Raw genomic sequence first — 14,062 nt, 5'->3', positions numbered from 1 at the left:
TTGTTTTATATTTTGCAAATACTGTGTATTCTAAAACGAATTGGCTGCGTTCTATGCATGAAATGTACTTCATTGTGGTGTGGTTTCCTCTCCCCCTGCAGCAACTAAATAAGAAAAAGAAAGAGAAGGAGCGTTGCACTGCCCTGCAGGACAAGCTGCAGGAGGAGGAGAAGAAGCAACTGGAGCACGTCCAGAGGGTCCTGCACCGCCTCAAACTGGAGAAGGACAACTGGCTGATGGCTAGTAAGTACATGCAGAATCCATGTCTGCTATTCACCAATGGATTTCATGTATGGCTACCTGGCAGCCTGGATTCTTGTATGTTTGTTGTGGAGCCATTTTTAAACCTTTGCTCATTGACAGAATCCACAAAAAACGAGACCATCACCAAGTTCCTGCAGCTCTGCATCTTCCCTCGTTGCATCTTCTCTGCCATTGACGCTGTGTACTGTGCACGCTTTGTGGAGCTTGTGCACCAACAGAAGACACCCAATTTCTGCACCCTCCTATGCTACGACAGGGTAAGAATTTGACTAATAATAATTGTATTAAAATCAACATTTTGAATGAAGTACTGTAAGATTAAAGACGGGAGAAATAAAATAACAATCAGCTATCAGTGTTTAAAAATGTTCTGCTTAATTATATGAATGTTTATATCATGTTATAATGATTATTTGAGTGTACTGTATTTTATTTTTGTTATGAGTACCATGTGTCTAAAAGCTGCTTCACATATTGTCAATCAAGTTTGACTTCTGTACATTGTCTACCCCTCCAGGTTTTTTCTGCAATCATTTACACAGTTGCCAGCTGCACGGAGAACGAGTCTCGCCGCTACGGACGCTTCCTCTGCTGCATGCTAGAGACGGTGACTCGCTGGCACAGCGACCGCGCCATCTACGAGAAGGTGAACCTCACGCCTCCATACTCCAATAGAGACTATCCTCTTGCTTCTCCTGAATTGAAGTCTCACTTTGCGTTTGTTTTCCTTATGAAAGGAGTGTGGCAATTACCCCGGATTCATGACCATCTTCAGAGCCACAGGCTTTGACGGAGGGAACAAGGCCGACCAGTTGGACTACGAGAACTTCAGGCACGTGGTGCACAAGTGGCACTACATGCTGACTAAAGTGAGTCACCACTACTGCACCTTACATCCCTATGTTAAAATGTCTTAAATGCCAATTGCCAAATTGTAGCCTACAGTGTACAGTAGGAACTAGGCGATATGACTTCAAATCACGATTATTTCAAACTTTTGCCACGATTATGATTAATGGCTATTCTAATTTTTTTGTACCAAGTGGTTAATTAGACTAATCGATTTAGTTGATTGATGATTGATTGAATACTTTATTTGTCAGAAATGTAGAACAGCACGTGGGACAGTCAGACATTAAGGCTAAAAGGTTAAACACAAAAAAGTCCTGGGGACTTGTTTCCATTGTGGTTCTATGTTTTCAATTCATTAACTAAATCAATTAGACTTTCATGTCGATTTGTTGATATAGAAGAAATAAGAAAATAACAATATATTTTTTAAAGCCATGTGTTTTATTGGTAAATATCTGTTTTGATATATTTTCTGTTAATTGCCCAGCCCTACTACAGAGGTCATGGAAGGTGTGTATTTGGCAACTAACCCTCCCCCATCTTCCATGTTCTGTCAACCAGGCTTCAGTCCACTGCCTTGAGACCGGGGAGTACACCCACATCCGAAACATCCTTATTGTTCTCACCAAGATCCTGCCCTGTTACCCCAAGGTGCTGAATCTCGGCCAGGCGCTGGAGTGCCGCGTCCACAAGATCTGTTTAGAGGAGAAGGAGAAGAGGCCCGACCTCTATGCCTTGGCCATGGGGTAACACTGCCCGACACACAGCATTGTGTGCACTGCAGCTCTCAGTGGAGCCACACTGTTCATATGCAACACACACAATGTTCATGTTTCGTGTGCTATTTGAAGCGAAAGCGGGTAGTCAGGAAAATGTTAACTATATATATGTGTGTGTGTGTGTGTAGCTGCTTCATTGGATGAACTGTGGCCCCTTTTCTACACTTGCTTAGTGAACGATGCTATAAGTGGCTATTGCATTTCAAATGTAAGATTTTTATGTATACATCGAGATAGTTATTCTTTCAGTATGATAGTTCCAGAGATTGAAAGGAGGTAAAACCCGCACACCAATTTCCAGGCAAAGGATTTGCTTTATTATTGCGACAACATTTCGATCTCACAGGATCTTCATCAGCTCAGTATGACATATTCTGACCTGATGAAGATCCTGTGAGATCCTTTCATATTAGTTTTATTGGCCCAGCACCCACCGTCGATGTGCGTGTAAATAAGTATGCTTTGAAGTTCCAGAGATTGAACCATTATACATAAAGCTTTGTGCGCATTCAAAGAGGTTTTCCCTTTTCTGTTGAGGTAGTCTGTGGATTAAGCTGGAAGCAGGGGAGGGGTGTCAAACTCATTTCAGGTTGCGATAGTTTTTGTCTGTGCGTGCATGCTTGGCTTGGATGTGTTTGTGGTGGGGTGTGTAGGAGAGAGCATGTGTTTTGTTATGGACGAAATAACGTCCATAACAAATAACGTCCATGTTTTCCCTGATTAAACCGTTTGAATGTCTGAGAGAGATATAGATACAGCTTTATGATTTCTGTTACGAAGAAAGCTACTTGACCACTATAGTGTGCGTCCATGTGTGTTGACACCATGCACTCACTAAAGATTTCCTGTATGAGAAATGACGCGCGCTTCCACACGTGCCACGCTGTGTAAAGTTCTTCTGATCTCCTGGCCTGTGCCTCGTTCAAACTGTTTATGCGTCTTGTAGTTATTCAGGTCAGTTGAAAAGCCGGAAGGTGCACATGGTCCCTGAGAACGAGTTTCATCATAAGGAGCAGCCAGTGCGCAGCGCCACCCCTGCCAGCCAACAGAACGGCCCTGGCAGCACCGGCAAACCCACCACCAACACCAGCAAGACGGATGAGGGGACTTCTGAGGAGGGCGGTGAGTTAGAGGAGAGACAGTATGTCCTTGTTAGATTTCCTGTGTTTTTCCCCTGGGGATGATGTTCTCTCTGGTCGCCATCTGTCTCCTGTTTGACAGTTGGTATGGTAGAAATGTAATAAAGCATGGTAACATTTGATGTTACATGATTGTGTTTTGTGCTCATCCCAGCTCTGCTCTTGTGTTTCCACAGATCGGGGCAAGGATAAATCTCAGGGGACGGCGAAACCTTTGAACAAAGCCAACAGCACAGCAGCCAAAGTAACCACCAGCAATGGCAATGGTGCTCTTAACAGGTAGGTTTGTAATGAAAATGGGGGAGGCACTTAACCATCCGTGTAATAGATACAGTATGTAATATAATATATAATGTAATATAACAATAGTCCAATACAATCATCAAACTTGTGAATATTTGAATAGTAATTGTGACTGTTTATCTCTACAGCAGCACAAGACCTCAACACAGTTGAACTAGTTATATGAGCTATTGGTTTTAACTCTTTGACTGCCCTTGACTCGATAACGTGTCAATTGCTAGTTTGTCCAGTTGGCCGTCGACGCGTGTTACAACCTGACTCAAGGTTGCAACAAAAGGGAGACACAGGCACAGTTAAAAGTGTATAAAATGTCTTTATTTAAAGATAAACTAACTAAACAACAAACATAACACGTCAGTAAATATGAATGAGCATCAGTGTGAAGGCAGTGTATGGGTGCGAGTGTATGTGCAGTGTGAATGTTGTAAGGTGTAAACCAAGGTATGTAAACAAACAAACTGGGGAGAGAAGAGAAGAGAGAATCTGACAGAAAGAGGACTGATTTTAAAGCCCTCAGAGCAATAGGCTCAGGTGCTCCAGATCAGAGCTGATGGCCTCCCAGCTCCACCCACCAGGCATTCAACAGACTAGCACTGGTAGACAGAGTGGGAGGGCGTCACAACGCACGTTTATTGTTTAATCTCTGATCGCGCTATTCTGGTCATTTTTCATCATCAGGTTCACTTTAGGATTCCTTCAGACTCCCCGGGTTCCGGTTTCATGACGCAGATTCCGTTTCCGGTTTTCATTTTTTTTCCCCGGTCATTTTCGGCCAGAATAGGGAAAAACACATTTTTTCACACGGCATAAAAAACTAACGGAGAGCTCCACTTCTATAATCTATAGTCTGGGTGACGAGCAGTCATCGCCGTCGTGTATCACATTGTAATTTTGGCCGATCGGAGAATCTGCGATCATCCGGTTTAGGCTGCCCCAACGCTCCTGATTTCGTGTATAGAGGGGCGGGTGTATAGAGCCGGAGAGAAATTGCGCCTGAGCCCATTGGTTCACCGATCTGTCCGTCAACCCCCGCCCCGTTAACACAACATTACGAGCGACGCCCACTGCACTCTGGTTGGTTGGGGAAATGAACACTTCCTCATACCGGGTACACCGACGCGATGGTCCAGGCTTTTATTTTTTAGCAAAACTAAACAATAAAAGTCTGGAGATCGAGGCTACATCCGGTTTGACGTATAGACTGTTTGGGCCTGTTTGGGGGGGGGGAGTGAGTGAGTGAGGCGATCGAGGTGTCTTATTTGCTGCTCTCTGCTGGTGGAACCATCGTATGTGTTCAAAACCGCAGCTAGACAAACTATGAAAATTAAATAACAAAATAACAACAACAAAAAACACGAAAATCGCTGGCACTGGGGGAGTACTTTATGAAAATACTCTGGCAGTCAAAGAGTTAAAGAAATTATCAATAAAGTCTTAAGGAACAATCAGCCTATCAGAATGGATGTCACATTTAGTAAGGTTTTTGGTCATATGTTGAACTGCAGGGGTTTGAAAATCCCAAACGAAACTAAAAACAACCCTCTGTTTCCCTTTCAGCACCAAGCCTGTCAAAGAGAGGGACGACAAAGAGAAGAGTGGGAAGGAGAAGAAAGACAAGAAGGAGAAGACACCAGGCAGCACTCCAGAGGCAAAGGGGGAGACCCGACGGGAGAAACAGAGGGAGGAGAGAGGCGGAAAGGAGGAGCGAGTTGCACGCGAGGGTAAGGAGAAGACGCCCAAGGCCGACCGAGACAAGCTGAAGGCCGACGACAAGAGCAGCAAGGAGGACAAGGCCAAGGCCGGCAACGGGGAGTCCCAGGAGACGTCCAGAGATCGGGACGCCGTCAAGGAGTCCAAGAGCAAGGAGAAGGGAGACAGGGCCGCTGCATCTGGGTCCCTCAAGTCACCAGTTCCCAGATCAGAGTCTGCAGAGTCTGAGAGGGGTAAGATTCACATTTAATGGACTTCTTGTACTGTGGTCTTGTATTGTAATTTTTTTTATTTTGTATTTACATTTCACCTGGATTTAGACTACACCTCTTGTCCAGTTATTTTGAGCATGGTATTTATTTTTCTTTGGCATGATATTAAACATAGCCCAAAAGTCTATTTGTGAGGTTGGGTTATAAGTGAACTTTGAATGCAACAGAACATCAGCCCTCTGTGACAATCTGAAAAAACAAAAATTACCACTCCAATTCATTTTCACTTTTAATTTCCCATAATTATGTGCAGATCACAAACGGCGAAAGGTCGAGAGCCACTCTTCACCAGCGCACTCCTCATCTGTAAAGGTTAGTATGGCCTGAGGAAAGCTGTGGCCGTGTTTCTTCTCTATCTACCGGAGCGTTCCCATCTGTTGCCCATTCCATCGGCCCTCAAGAACACAAAGGAGAGATCTCGTACGTGCAGGCGTGGCATCTGGAATTTCCCATCCAAAACCATGGGAGTTGGAAAGCATTCCATGAACACTAGTATATTATTTTCCTGAATTGGGAGAGAAATGGAGGACTTAGCCAAGAGAATAATGTAAATAGTATTTTTATATTGAGATATTTATATATTTTCATATTAAGGAAAGCAGTTATAGTGCCTTGAGAAGATTTTTTCACGCATTTCTACGTTCCCTGTGCCGTTTTTTTTTTTTTTTTTTTGGAGAAAGAAATGCTTGCCTGAAACATATTGGCCCAATCAGATGTCGTCCCCACCTTTCCACTGGCAAGCTGAAAATGTTCTTTTTACCCTCCAAAGAGCTGTATTTTAAGAATTAAAATGGAGGCCAAGTTGAGATTTTTTTTCTCCCCCTGCTCATACTCTTTGGCGAGCTGAAGATTCCCCGGTCAAAATGCTGTCACACATTGCTCGTCCCTCATCGTGCCGGGATCCAGCGAGAGGGTGTCTCCAGCGAGCCTCTTCGTGGTACAGAGGCACTTTTCTGCGGAAGCTGCATCATCTACCCTCCAGCCCAGCCCTCCGATCAAAGGGTCTGCATGCAGCCTGCACTTCAAGTCAAGACGGGTGCCCAGGCGTTCCTGCCGGCCCAACAGCCACGCCCCAAACCACCAGCCGCCAGCGTCCGTCACTACTACCTCCCAACACACACACAGCGGGAATCAAAGCCACCAGCACCTGAGGTCGGGCGGAGACGGAGAAAGCCAATGTCGCTGTTTTGAATGGGCCAAAATATTGCTAAGAAAAAAAAAGCACGCCTACCCCCTACAAAGAGAGAGAGAGGGAGGGAAGGTGTGGGCGAAGCCTTTGGAATCGACTGGAGCATTGCCCCAAACCACTGCAAGCTTGTGATAGGTCTTAATTTTACTCTTCCACCAGAGAAATAGGCTCCCCCTGAGTCTTATCCATTCCAGAACTGTAAGTGACAGCGACAATTTCCTATGTAGGGATGCAGCTCAAAGCACACAAGATTTCAGTGAATTTTGTCTCACACAGGCAGACATGCACACACAAACATGCTTGTTATTTACACTACAGCACTTGCACTTTAGGCATAGTTACTTACCCAGCTGCACTGTAGGGTTTAATAATGTGATCAAATTCCAGACACTTTTTTAGTACTGAGACTCTTATTTATTTATTTATTGCATTCACGCAGGGTTTTCTTTTCTTTTTTTTTGTCCATTTTAGATATTGACATTCCAGATGTTGAGCCTTATTAATTCTCCTCTATGTGATAACCTTGTCAAAGCCTTAGTTCTTGAAGGTCAGCGATCAAGGGAGAAGTATGCTGTCGGCCCGGCCAGACCCCCACCCCCACCCCTCCCCCCACTACCCTCCTTCCTTCAAACTCTACTGCTGTCTGACAACCTCCCCCACCCCCCTCCCAGCTCATCTGTCATCTCCATTCATTCCTACAGGACAATAGCAACGAACCCAAGGATTCTGCATCCAAGGTTTGAAATGACTCTACTACTACGACTCATACATTAAGCTGAGGGCTTGTCTCTCCTTTTCGGCCTAGTGTGTTGCCTAGATACAATTCACTCGGGGTGTTTAGTCTCCATCCAGTCTTTCATAATGACACACTTGAATGAGTAGCTTTATTACCTTGGCTCATAAAATGTATGTTGCTGTGGACATTCATATTGAATTAGCCCTTAAAAGTCATAGGGCTGATGGGTCCATTATAGCACACACTTAATGAGAGAAAAGTTTTTTTAGAAAACAGTCTTGATTAAAAGCAGTTTAATTATAACCTATTTTGTTTTCATTGATTGTGCCACTGCGTGGACGGCATGTGAAAGGTTTATTCTCACAGTGGTAACATTCTCTTCCTGTGGTTACTTCTTGAGGCCTAAACAAAGTTTAGACCAACTTTATTCATGACAATAGCCATGGAAAGAAAACCATCTAATCTATTGTACTGTGACTATTAACTGTACAGACTGATCTATTACTGATTGACTATTAATCTACTGAGCTCAAAGTTGTAACAACTCTTAACTTGCTCAAACATATGAAAGCCTCATTGTCCAATTTCCAAACAGAACAATAGTCAATTGGCATTATTATTAAAATAAACGATTATTAGAACTATTTTGATAACATTTTATTCTAAATCACTTATTTAAAATTATAATGATAAGAATCTCTTTCAAACATGGTTAGTGCCTGTAGTTGCAATTTATGGACAGATATTGCATTCTCATACATTTAAAACAAGCTGCACAAGCAAAACTTTCTGTTGTGTGCCAGGTTAAGTGATGCTAGATGTTAATCTTAGAGATTGTGTTGCATTCCAAATCCATTCCCTCAACTACAATATAAAAAGGAATCATCTCCATTTATCAGTGTTGGAATATGTATGTATTTAGGCATCCTGATAGCAATTTACAAAACATGAAACGTACTGTGTTAAGAAACCAACTCTAATAAGTATCAAAACAATTGATTTTTAAGGAATGGATCATTATACCAGCACAAATCCCAACCAGACCATCCTTAGTTGTGCTGATGTACTGCTAGTCTGAACTCAACGATTTTAGTTTTTTCAGAAGTTATTCAATTTCAATTTGGTTTATTTGTTGAATTATATATTGTCGCTGTCGGGCAAAGAGGAAAACCTCGTAGTTCCAAAATGGTTACTTTTCAGGAAATGGAAACAAGAACCTGTGTTCCAATGGATCCAGTTTAGTCAGTATTTAGTCACACGCTCTTGTTAATACCTTTCTTTGGTTAAACATTTATAAAACCCACAGACAGACACTTTCAACCTGGTGTCCCTATTTGGGCATGACATAGGCGGGGGAAAAAACATTCAGAAGTTAGCAGATCTTCAAGCTCACAACGCATTCCCGTTGCGATTCGTTGTGAGCTTGTAGATTTGCTACTTTTGCCATTTTGGACATGCGGGGAAGTATAAACTAGGTAGGACATTCATTTATGAAAAACATAAGATGAAAAGATACAATGTTTATGTCCAATAGCAGTGTTTAGTCTTGGCTATTTAATTATTGTGCAGTAGTCTTTGCACTTTCCACCACATATTATTCTTGTACCGTACCAGACTTGCATTGGTCTGTGGGGTAGTTATGAAGTCAGACCTGTTTTGAATGGTAAATTGAAATGAAGAAATAATGCCCCTTTCTGGTTTGGTTTGTGTGTGTGTGTGATTATCTTAACAGCACCACACCAACTACAATTCAGTTGCGCGATCCAAGAGCAGAGAGAAGGAATTGGACAAGAAAGAGTCTGAGAACACACAGCAAGGCCGATCGAAAGAGAAGAAAGAAGACAAGGATCGGAAAGAAAGGAAAAGAGTGAGAATTTATCATTTTTATCATTGTTCTATCATTATCATAAATGTTCTACCACAATTGAAAAATCCCATGTTACTCAGTAAGTCAAATCATTACAGAACTTGACTTGCCTGGCGTTATTTTGTGTCATGTCGTCATCTGTTTTTAGGACACTCACACTGTCAGTGACCGGGAATCAGTGACCCAAGAACCCAAACGTAGAAAAGATGAGAACGGCACTAGTAAGGACACCGACACGTCTCACTTATTTAATTGTGTCTTCCCTATATGATAATGATGCAGTACACGCTCAGATATATACATTAGCATTATCTTCTCGTCCAGATTCCTCCAAAAACAGCAAGAGTACCAGTCCTTCCTCAGACTCTGCACTTTCAGCTGAAAAAGAGAAGAAGAGACCCAAATCCTCCAGTAAGGAGAAGGGAGAGTCAGCAAAACCTGAAAGAACCTCCTCTGGAAACAAAAAGGTGAGCAGAACTATTCTCACTGCACACTTTGATTGTTGCAAGTATCACATGTAGTTAATCTAGAGCAAGTTTATGGCTCCGTATTGTCACAGGTTATTGCTAATTAATGTATTGTATCATAGCAATTATATGGATTTTTCAGTTTACATGTCCTTTCTGTTAATGTGCTGCAGGAGTCCAGGCATGATAAAGAGAAATCTGACAAGAAAGACAAGAGGGACAGTAGTGGTGGAAAAGAAGAGAAGAAACAATATCCTTAAATGTAAATCCAAAACTGTGAGCACTTTTTACCATTTATAGTGTGAATATTTTAATGTCAAAGTGGGGTGAATAACCCAAATTTAAAGTGGTTCATCACATTTAGTGATGTTGAACACTGACTTTTCTACGTAAGTAAAACTGATAATGACAGCAATCGGATAAATAAAATGTTGTGGAAGACACAGGAGAAAAATTTTGGAATGATTTATTTTCACCATTCTGTATGCACACCTTTTTAACAGCATAGTCTCATGACTTAGCTGCAAGAAGAGGAGTAGTTGCCATTCAGTCTTGCAGTGTCAGTCGGAGTTCACCCCAAAAATGATTTATTTTCTATCAATTGCACACCCCATGAAGCCTTGAATACATGGATTTATTTAGTTTTTTGTCGCGTTCCTAAGCCAATAATTTGATGCCCGGGTGTATTTCCGGTAGGAGACACAAATAATCTACTTTGTGTCTCCTACCGGATACATTAGCCGGTAGGAGACAGGAATACAATTATTAGCTTAGGAATGCGACAAAAACACAAATAAATCCATGGATTCAAGGCTTCATGGGGTGTGCAATTGATAGAAAATAAGTCAATTTTTTTCCTTTAACATAACTCAGATTACTCTAGACTAGAATTATGTCACTTTTAAATTAATTTTTACTTTGTGGTAAGTGTGCTATAGTTCACAAATCACAGGAGAGCCATTTTTTTTTTTTTTTTTTTTTTTAGCGAAACATGCAACTGCTCCGTCTGTACGGGATTGTGCCTACTGCCAAAGTTGAAAAATGCTAATACTTTATGTTGCTAATCCTTGTTACTAAGCAGTGCTATCTTCAACAACTATAGAGCACCGAAGTCTGACGTCACTGCCAGTAGAGGCCCAGTAGAGGGTGCTGTTCTAGAGTTCGTGGCTTTATTTTTTGTGTTGAAATCCCCATTTGGGAATCTTAGATCACGTCATATAAGAACTGTGTTCCAAAGAAACACACCACCCTGGCGTTTTTGTCAGGGGGGTGGCTCTGCATCGTTTATGATATTCATTCATATTTGATACAGCCTGTTTCTGGCGAAAATTGAATTAATTCTGCCTTAAAAGTCTTAAGAACTACTACTTCCGGGTCTGAAATCACTGTCCCCACAGCAGCCGCGTTCATGGGAAATGTAGTCTTTGGGTTGTTTGACTCGTTTCTAGTGTTTATATTGTGTTAACTCTTTGGGTAAATGTGTACATTTACACCTTCAGTCGATGCTTCATATCCATATGAGTAAAAACGCCAGGGTCGTGTGTTTATATTTGGAACACAGTTCTTATATGAAGCGATCTAATATTCCCCAATGAGAATATCGATACAAAAAGTAAAGCCATGAACCTGCGGAATGCGCCCTCTACTGGCAGTGACGTCAGGACTTCGGTGCTCTATAGAAGTCAGTGAAAATTAGAACAAAAATAGTTGGTTGTGAAATCACATTTTGCATCTAAATGTTTATTATTTTAGCTGACATTTGACGTTGTCTGTAGACCACTGTTAATATTAGAATTAGTGGGTATATTAGCAGTTTGTAGACCCTCTAGCAAGGGCACGTGGTTCTATGGATTGTCAGTCAGTGCAAGCAGGGCTTTTAGACTCATATTGGATTACTCTTTGTTTCCCTTAACACTCACACTCATAAATCCTCTGAGAAGCACAGATAATGTGCAGTAAAGGTAAGCTATAATTTTCATGGATATTTTGATCAATTATGTTAACATTTTACCTTGAACTCCTTGTTATTTTGTGGTCAGTATTTGGTAGTATTTCTCATCCACCCTCCTATCCCTCTCTTTAGCAAAACTGGAGAAGCTGAGCTTTTTGTCTCAGAGACAGCTGTAACCCCATCTGTATCATCTTGTTATCTGGTTCTTTAATTTCTGCCTGTGTTGTTTTTGATATTGCCCTGCAAGTGATGTTAGTTGTAGTATTCAACTTTAAGAGTTTTTTGTTTTTCATTTCAATTTATTTCAGCAAATGAGCTGAAAGCAGTTTATTTTGTTCCTATTCAGTATGGGCACAATGTGCTATTCAATACAGGAAATGTTATTCTTCTCAGAAATCTGGTTACTGTAGCATCTGATCACGCATTCAATAATCCCTAGGTTGAAAATGTGTCCTTTTTTATGTCATCAGAGTTCGCTTTTGCTTATTTTATTGGGATTAGCAGGCTTTCCATTTTCACTTACCTCATACCCTTTAGAGTTACTTGTCTATTTATTTCTCTTTACCTTTTAATCCAAGCAAGAATTTAGGCAGAGGTGAGCAAAATGATACAAAGGACCAGTTTGTATATTATGTGTACAATAATAAAGATGGTAACATGTAATTCATGTCACTTTTTTTATGTCATGTCCTTTTGTGTTTTCAAGTTTTTACATAATTTATAAATTGCCAGTTCACCCTTGATGCAAATAGAATTGTAAAGACGACAAAATAAAACAAACAAACAAACAAAAAAATCTAAAGCTCTGTACTCCAAATACAACTGTTTTGAAATGACCTTTTGGAGTTTTTATCTGCTGTACTCGAGTGTATGCTTTTTTAAACCAATAAATAATAGTTTTCTTAGTGTGTCACTTTGATCGTGTCTCTTACCCTACTTCCTCCTGTTACACAAGGGAAAGTTGCTGTACTTGCTTATTAAATTATAAATGTTTGCTATGTCTACCATTTTCCACCATTAAAGGTGCTGTAAATGATATTTTTGGGTTAAAACTAAACATTTTGTTTTGTTAAAACATAAGCCGATATAGTAATCATTGCTATAGAGTATTTTGCTCCGTAACGGAGGTCTCCCCGTCTCCAGCTATTTATTTTAATAAACAGAAAGTACATTTTCAGATGCGTTGCCAATTTCACCTAATCGGGAGAGCGAACTCATTTATCAGCGTCAAATTAATAGTGTTCCAATTATGTCTGACCACACCGTTTAAAAAATTAGCACCCTTTCGTAATAGGAAGTGCTTCTGAAATAGCTGTTACTTACTGAGCTACAGATTTTCTGAGGTGCTTAAAATGTTCAGAATGGCCATTCATAGGACCACAATGGAAACAACTTCCCAGGACTTTTTGTTATCCTTTTAGCCTAAATGATTTACTGTATCTCTGTGCTGTTACATTTTGTTTTGACCAAAAGTGTTAATCAATCAATCAATTCGGAGACACCCATTGAGGTCCTGAAGGTGCCTTAAAGCAACAAGGTGCAATACATGGATTGTCTCTACTACTCAACAACTGGCAGATTCATGTTGTACATTATAATAACTGCTGACCATTTTAGAAGTCCACATGTGTACTCATGAATGTATGTATGAATATATGTGACATTGTGCACCTTTGTAACAATTTCTATACACTACAATGTCTTAATGCTGTAATAGCACGTAAAGTGTTGTTCATGAGGTCAGCCTTTAAAACATTCTTTGAAGTCAAGAGTGAGACAAACCTAACCCCAACCCTAAACTGAGGGAACAATAGTGTGACTGACTGTTTTACAATTTCTCAGAGAGAAGGGGGAGCTAGAGACACCGTACAGTTCAAGCCCACATTTGACATGTTTTTCTAAATGGCTTTAGCACTAACCCCATTCCCTGAAGCAAACTTTCAGTGGCTTAAATCCATTTGATAAATGAATGGCTCCTCTGCCAAAATCTTAAACAAATTCACACTCCAAACACTTTTTGCACTGTGCACTGCACAATAGTAAAAACAGGCAGCAAAAGTTACAACAGTGGTCACACCTTAAAATTATTCACAATTGTTTCATTTCAAATAATGTGATCAAACCAATTGGACAGACTAAGCCAGGTGAAAGGCACAGGTGGCTCAGGTGTGTTAAGTGTTGATACCAGTTTTTTTTTTGTTTTTTTAGCATGAGCAGCAAGGGCCTATTACACGAAAGGAGAATTAAATAAGCCTGGATTTAAGTCAAATCCAGGTTTGACAAAGTCTGGTCCGTACAGCCTGGTTTATTCCGTTCCATGAACGCCAAGCCAGGCTGAAAAGGAGCGCCTTTGTCGAGCTAGACCTTGTCAAGGCAGAAGTAAACCGGAGATGGTGTGTCTTACCGAGTGTCAGAACTCTCTCTCTATGGGTCTGGCTTTGGCTATTCAAAAATAGCAGATCTACAAGCTCATAGCGCGGCACCGAGTGCTGCGCTATGAGCTTGTAGATCTGCTATTTTTGAAAAATCTTGG

At 41.0% G+C, this 14,062-nt stretch overlaps 1 protein-coding gene across 3 annotated transcripts in view; it reads left to right on the top strand.

The window, feature by feature from the left end:
* Positions 1-12,439, top strand: part of thoc2 (THO complex 2) — a 33,241-nt gene extending 20,802 nt beyond the window's left edge. The window contains exons 24-39 of one of the 3 annotated variants that reach the window (XM_080434679.1): positions 102-243; positions 364-521; positions 782-910; positions 1,002-1,133; positions 1,678-1,862; positions 2,842-3,017; positions 3,211-3,313; positions 4,895-5,280; positions 5,573-5,631; positions 7,210-7,245; positions 8,977-9,111; positions 9,260-9,332; positions 9,436-9,578; positions 9,752-9,828; positions 11,500-11,539; positions 11,662-12,439. In XM_080434679.1, the coding sequence (XP_080290805.1) occupies positions 102-243; positions 364-521; positions 782-910; positions 1,002-1,133; positions 1,678-1,862; positions 2,842-3,017; positions 3,211-3,313; positions 4,895-5,280; positions 5,573-5,631; positions 7,210-7,245; positions 8,977-9,111; positions 9,260-9,332; positions 9,436-9,578; positions 9,752-9,828; positions 11,500-11,527 (1,962 nt within the window). In that variant the 3' untranslated portion in view covers positions 11,528-11,539; positions 11,662-12,439. Of the gene's footprint in view, positions 1-101; positions 244-363; positions 522-781; positions 911-1,001; positions 1,134-1,677; positions 1,863-2,841; positions 3,018-3,210; positions 3,314-4,894; positions 5,281-5,572; positions 6,707-7,040; positions 7,097-7,209; positions 7,246-8,976; positions 9,112-9,259; positions 9,333-9,435; positions 9,579-9,751; positions 9,829-11,499; positions 11,540-11,661 lie in introns of those variants that run through there. The other 2 variants (XR_013933554.1, XR_013933555.1) reach the window with 2 other exon arrangements.
* Positions 12,440-14,062: the final 1,623 nt, after the last annotated feature.

This window comes from Gymnoscopelus braueri, assembly GCF_963280865.1.
Source record: "Gymnoscopelus braueri genome assembly, chromosome: 8".
Taxonomy (NCBI): domain Eukaryota; kingdom Metazoa; phylum Chordata; class Actinopteri; order Myctophiformes; family Myctophidae; genus Gymnoscopelus; species Gymnoscopelus braueri.
The sequence above is the reverse complement of the archived record's forward strand: the minus strand, read 5'-3'. Positions and strand labels throughout refer to the sequence as shown.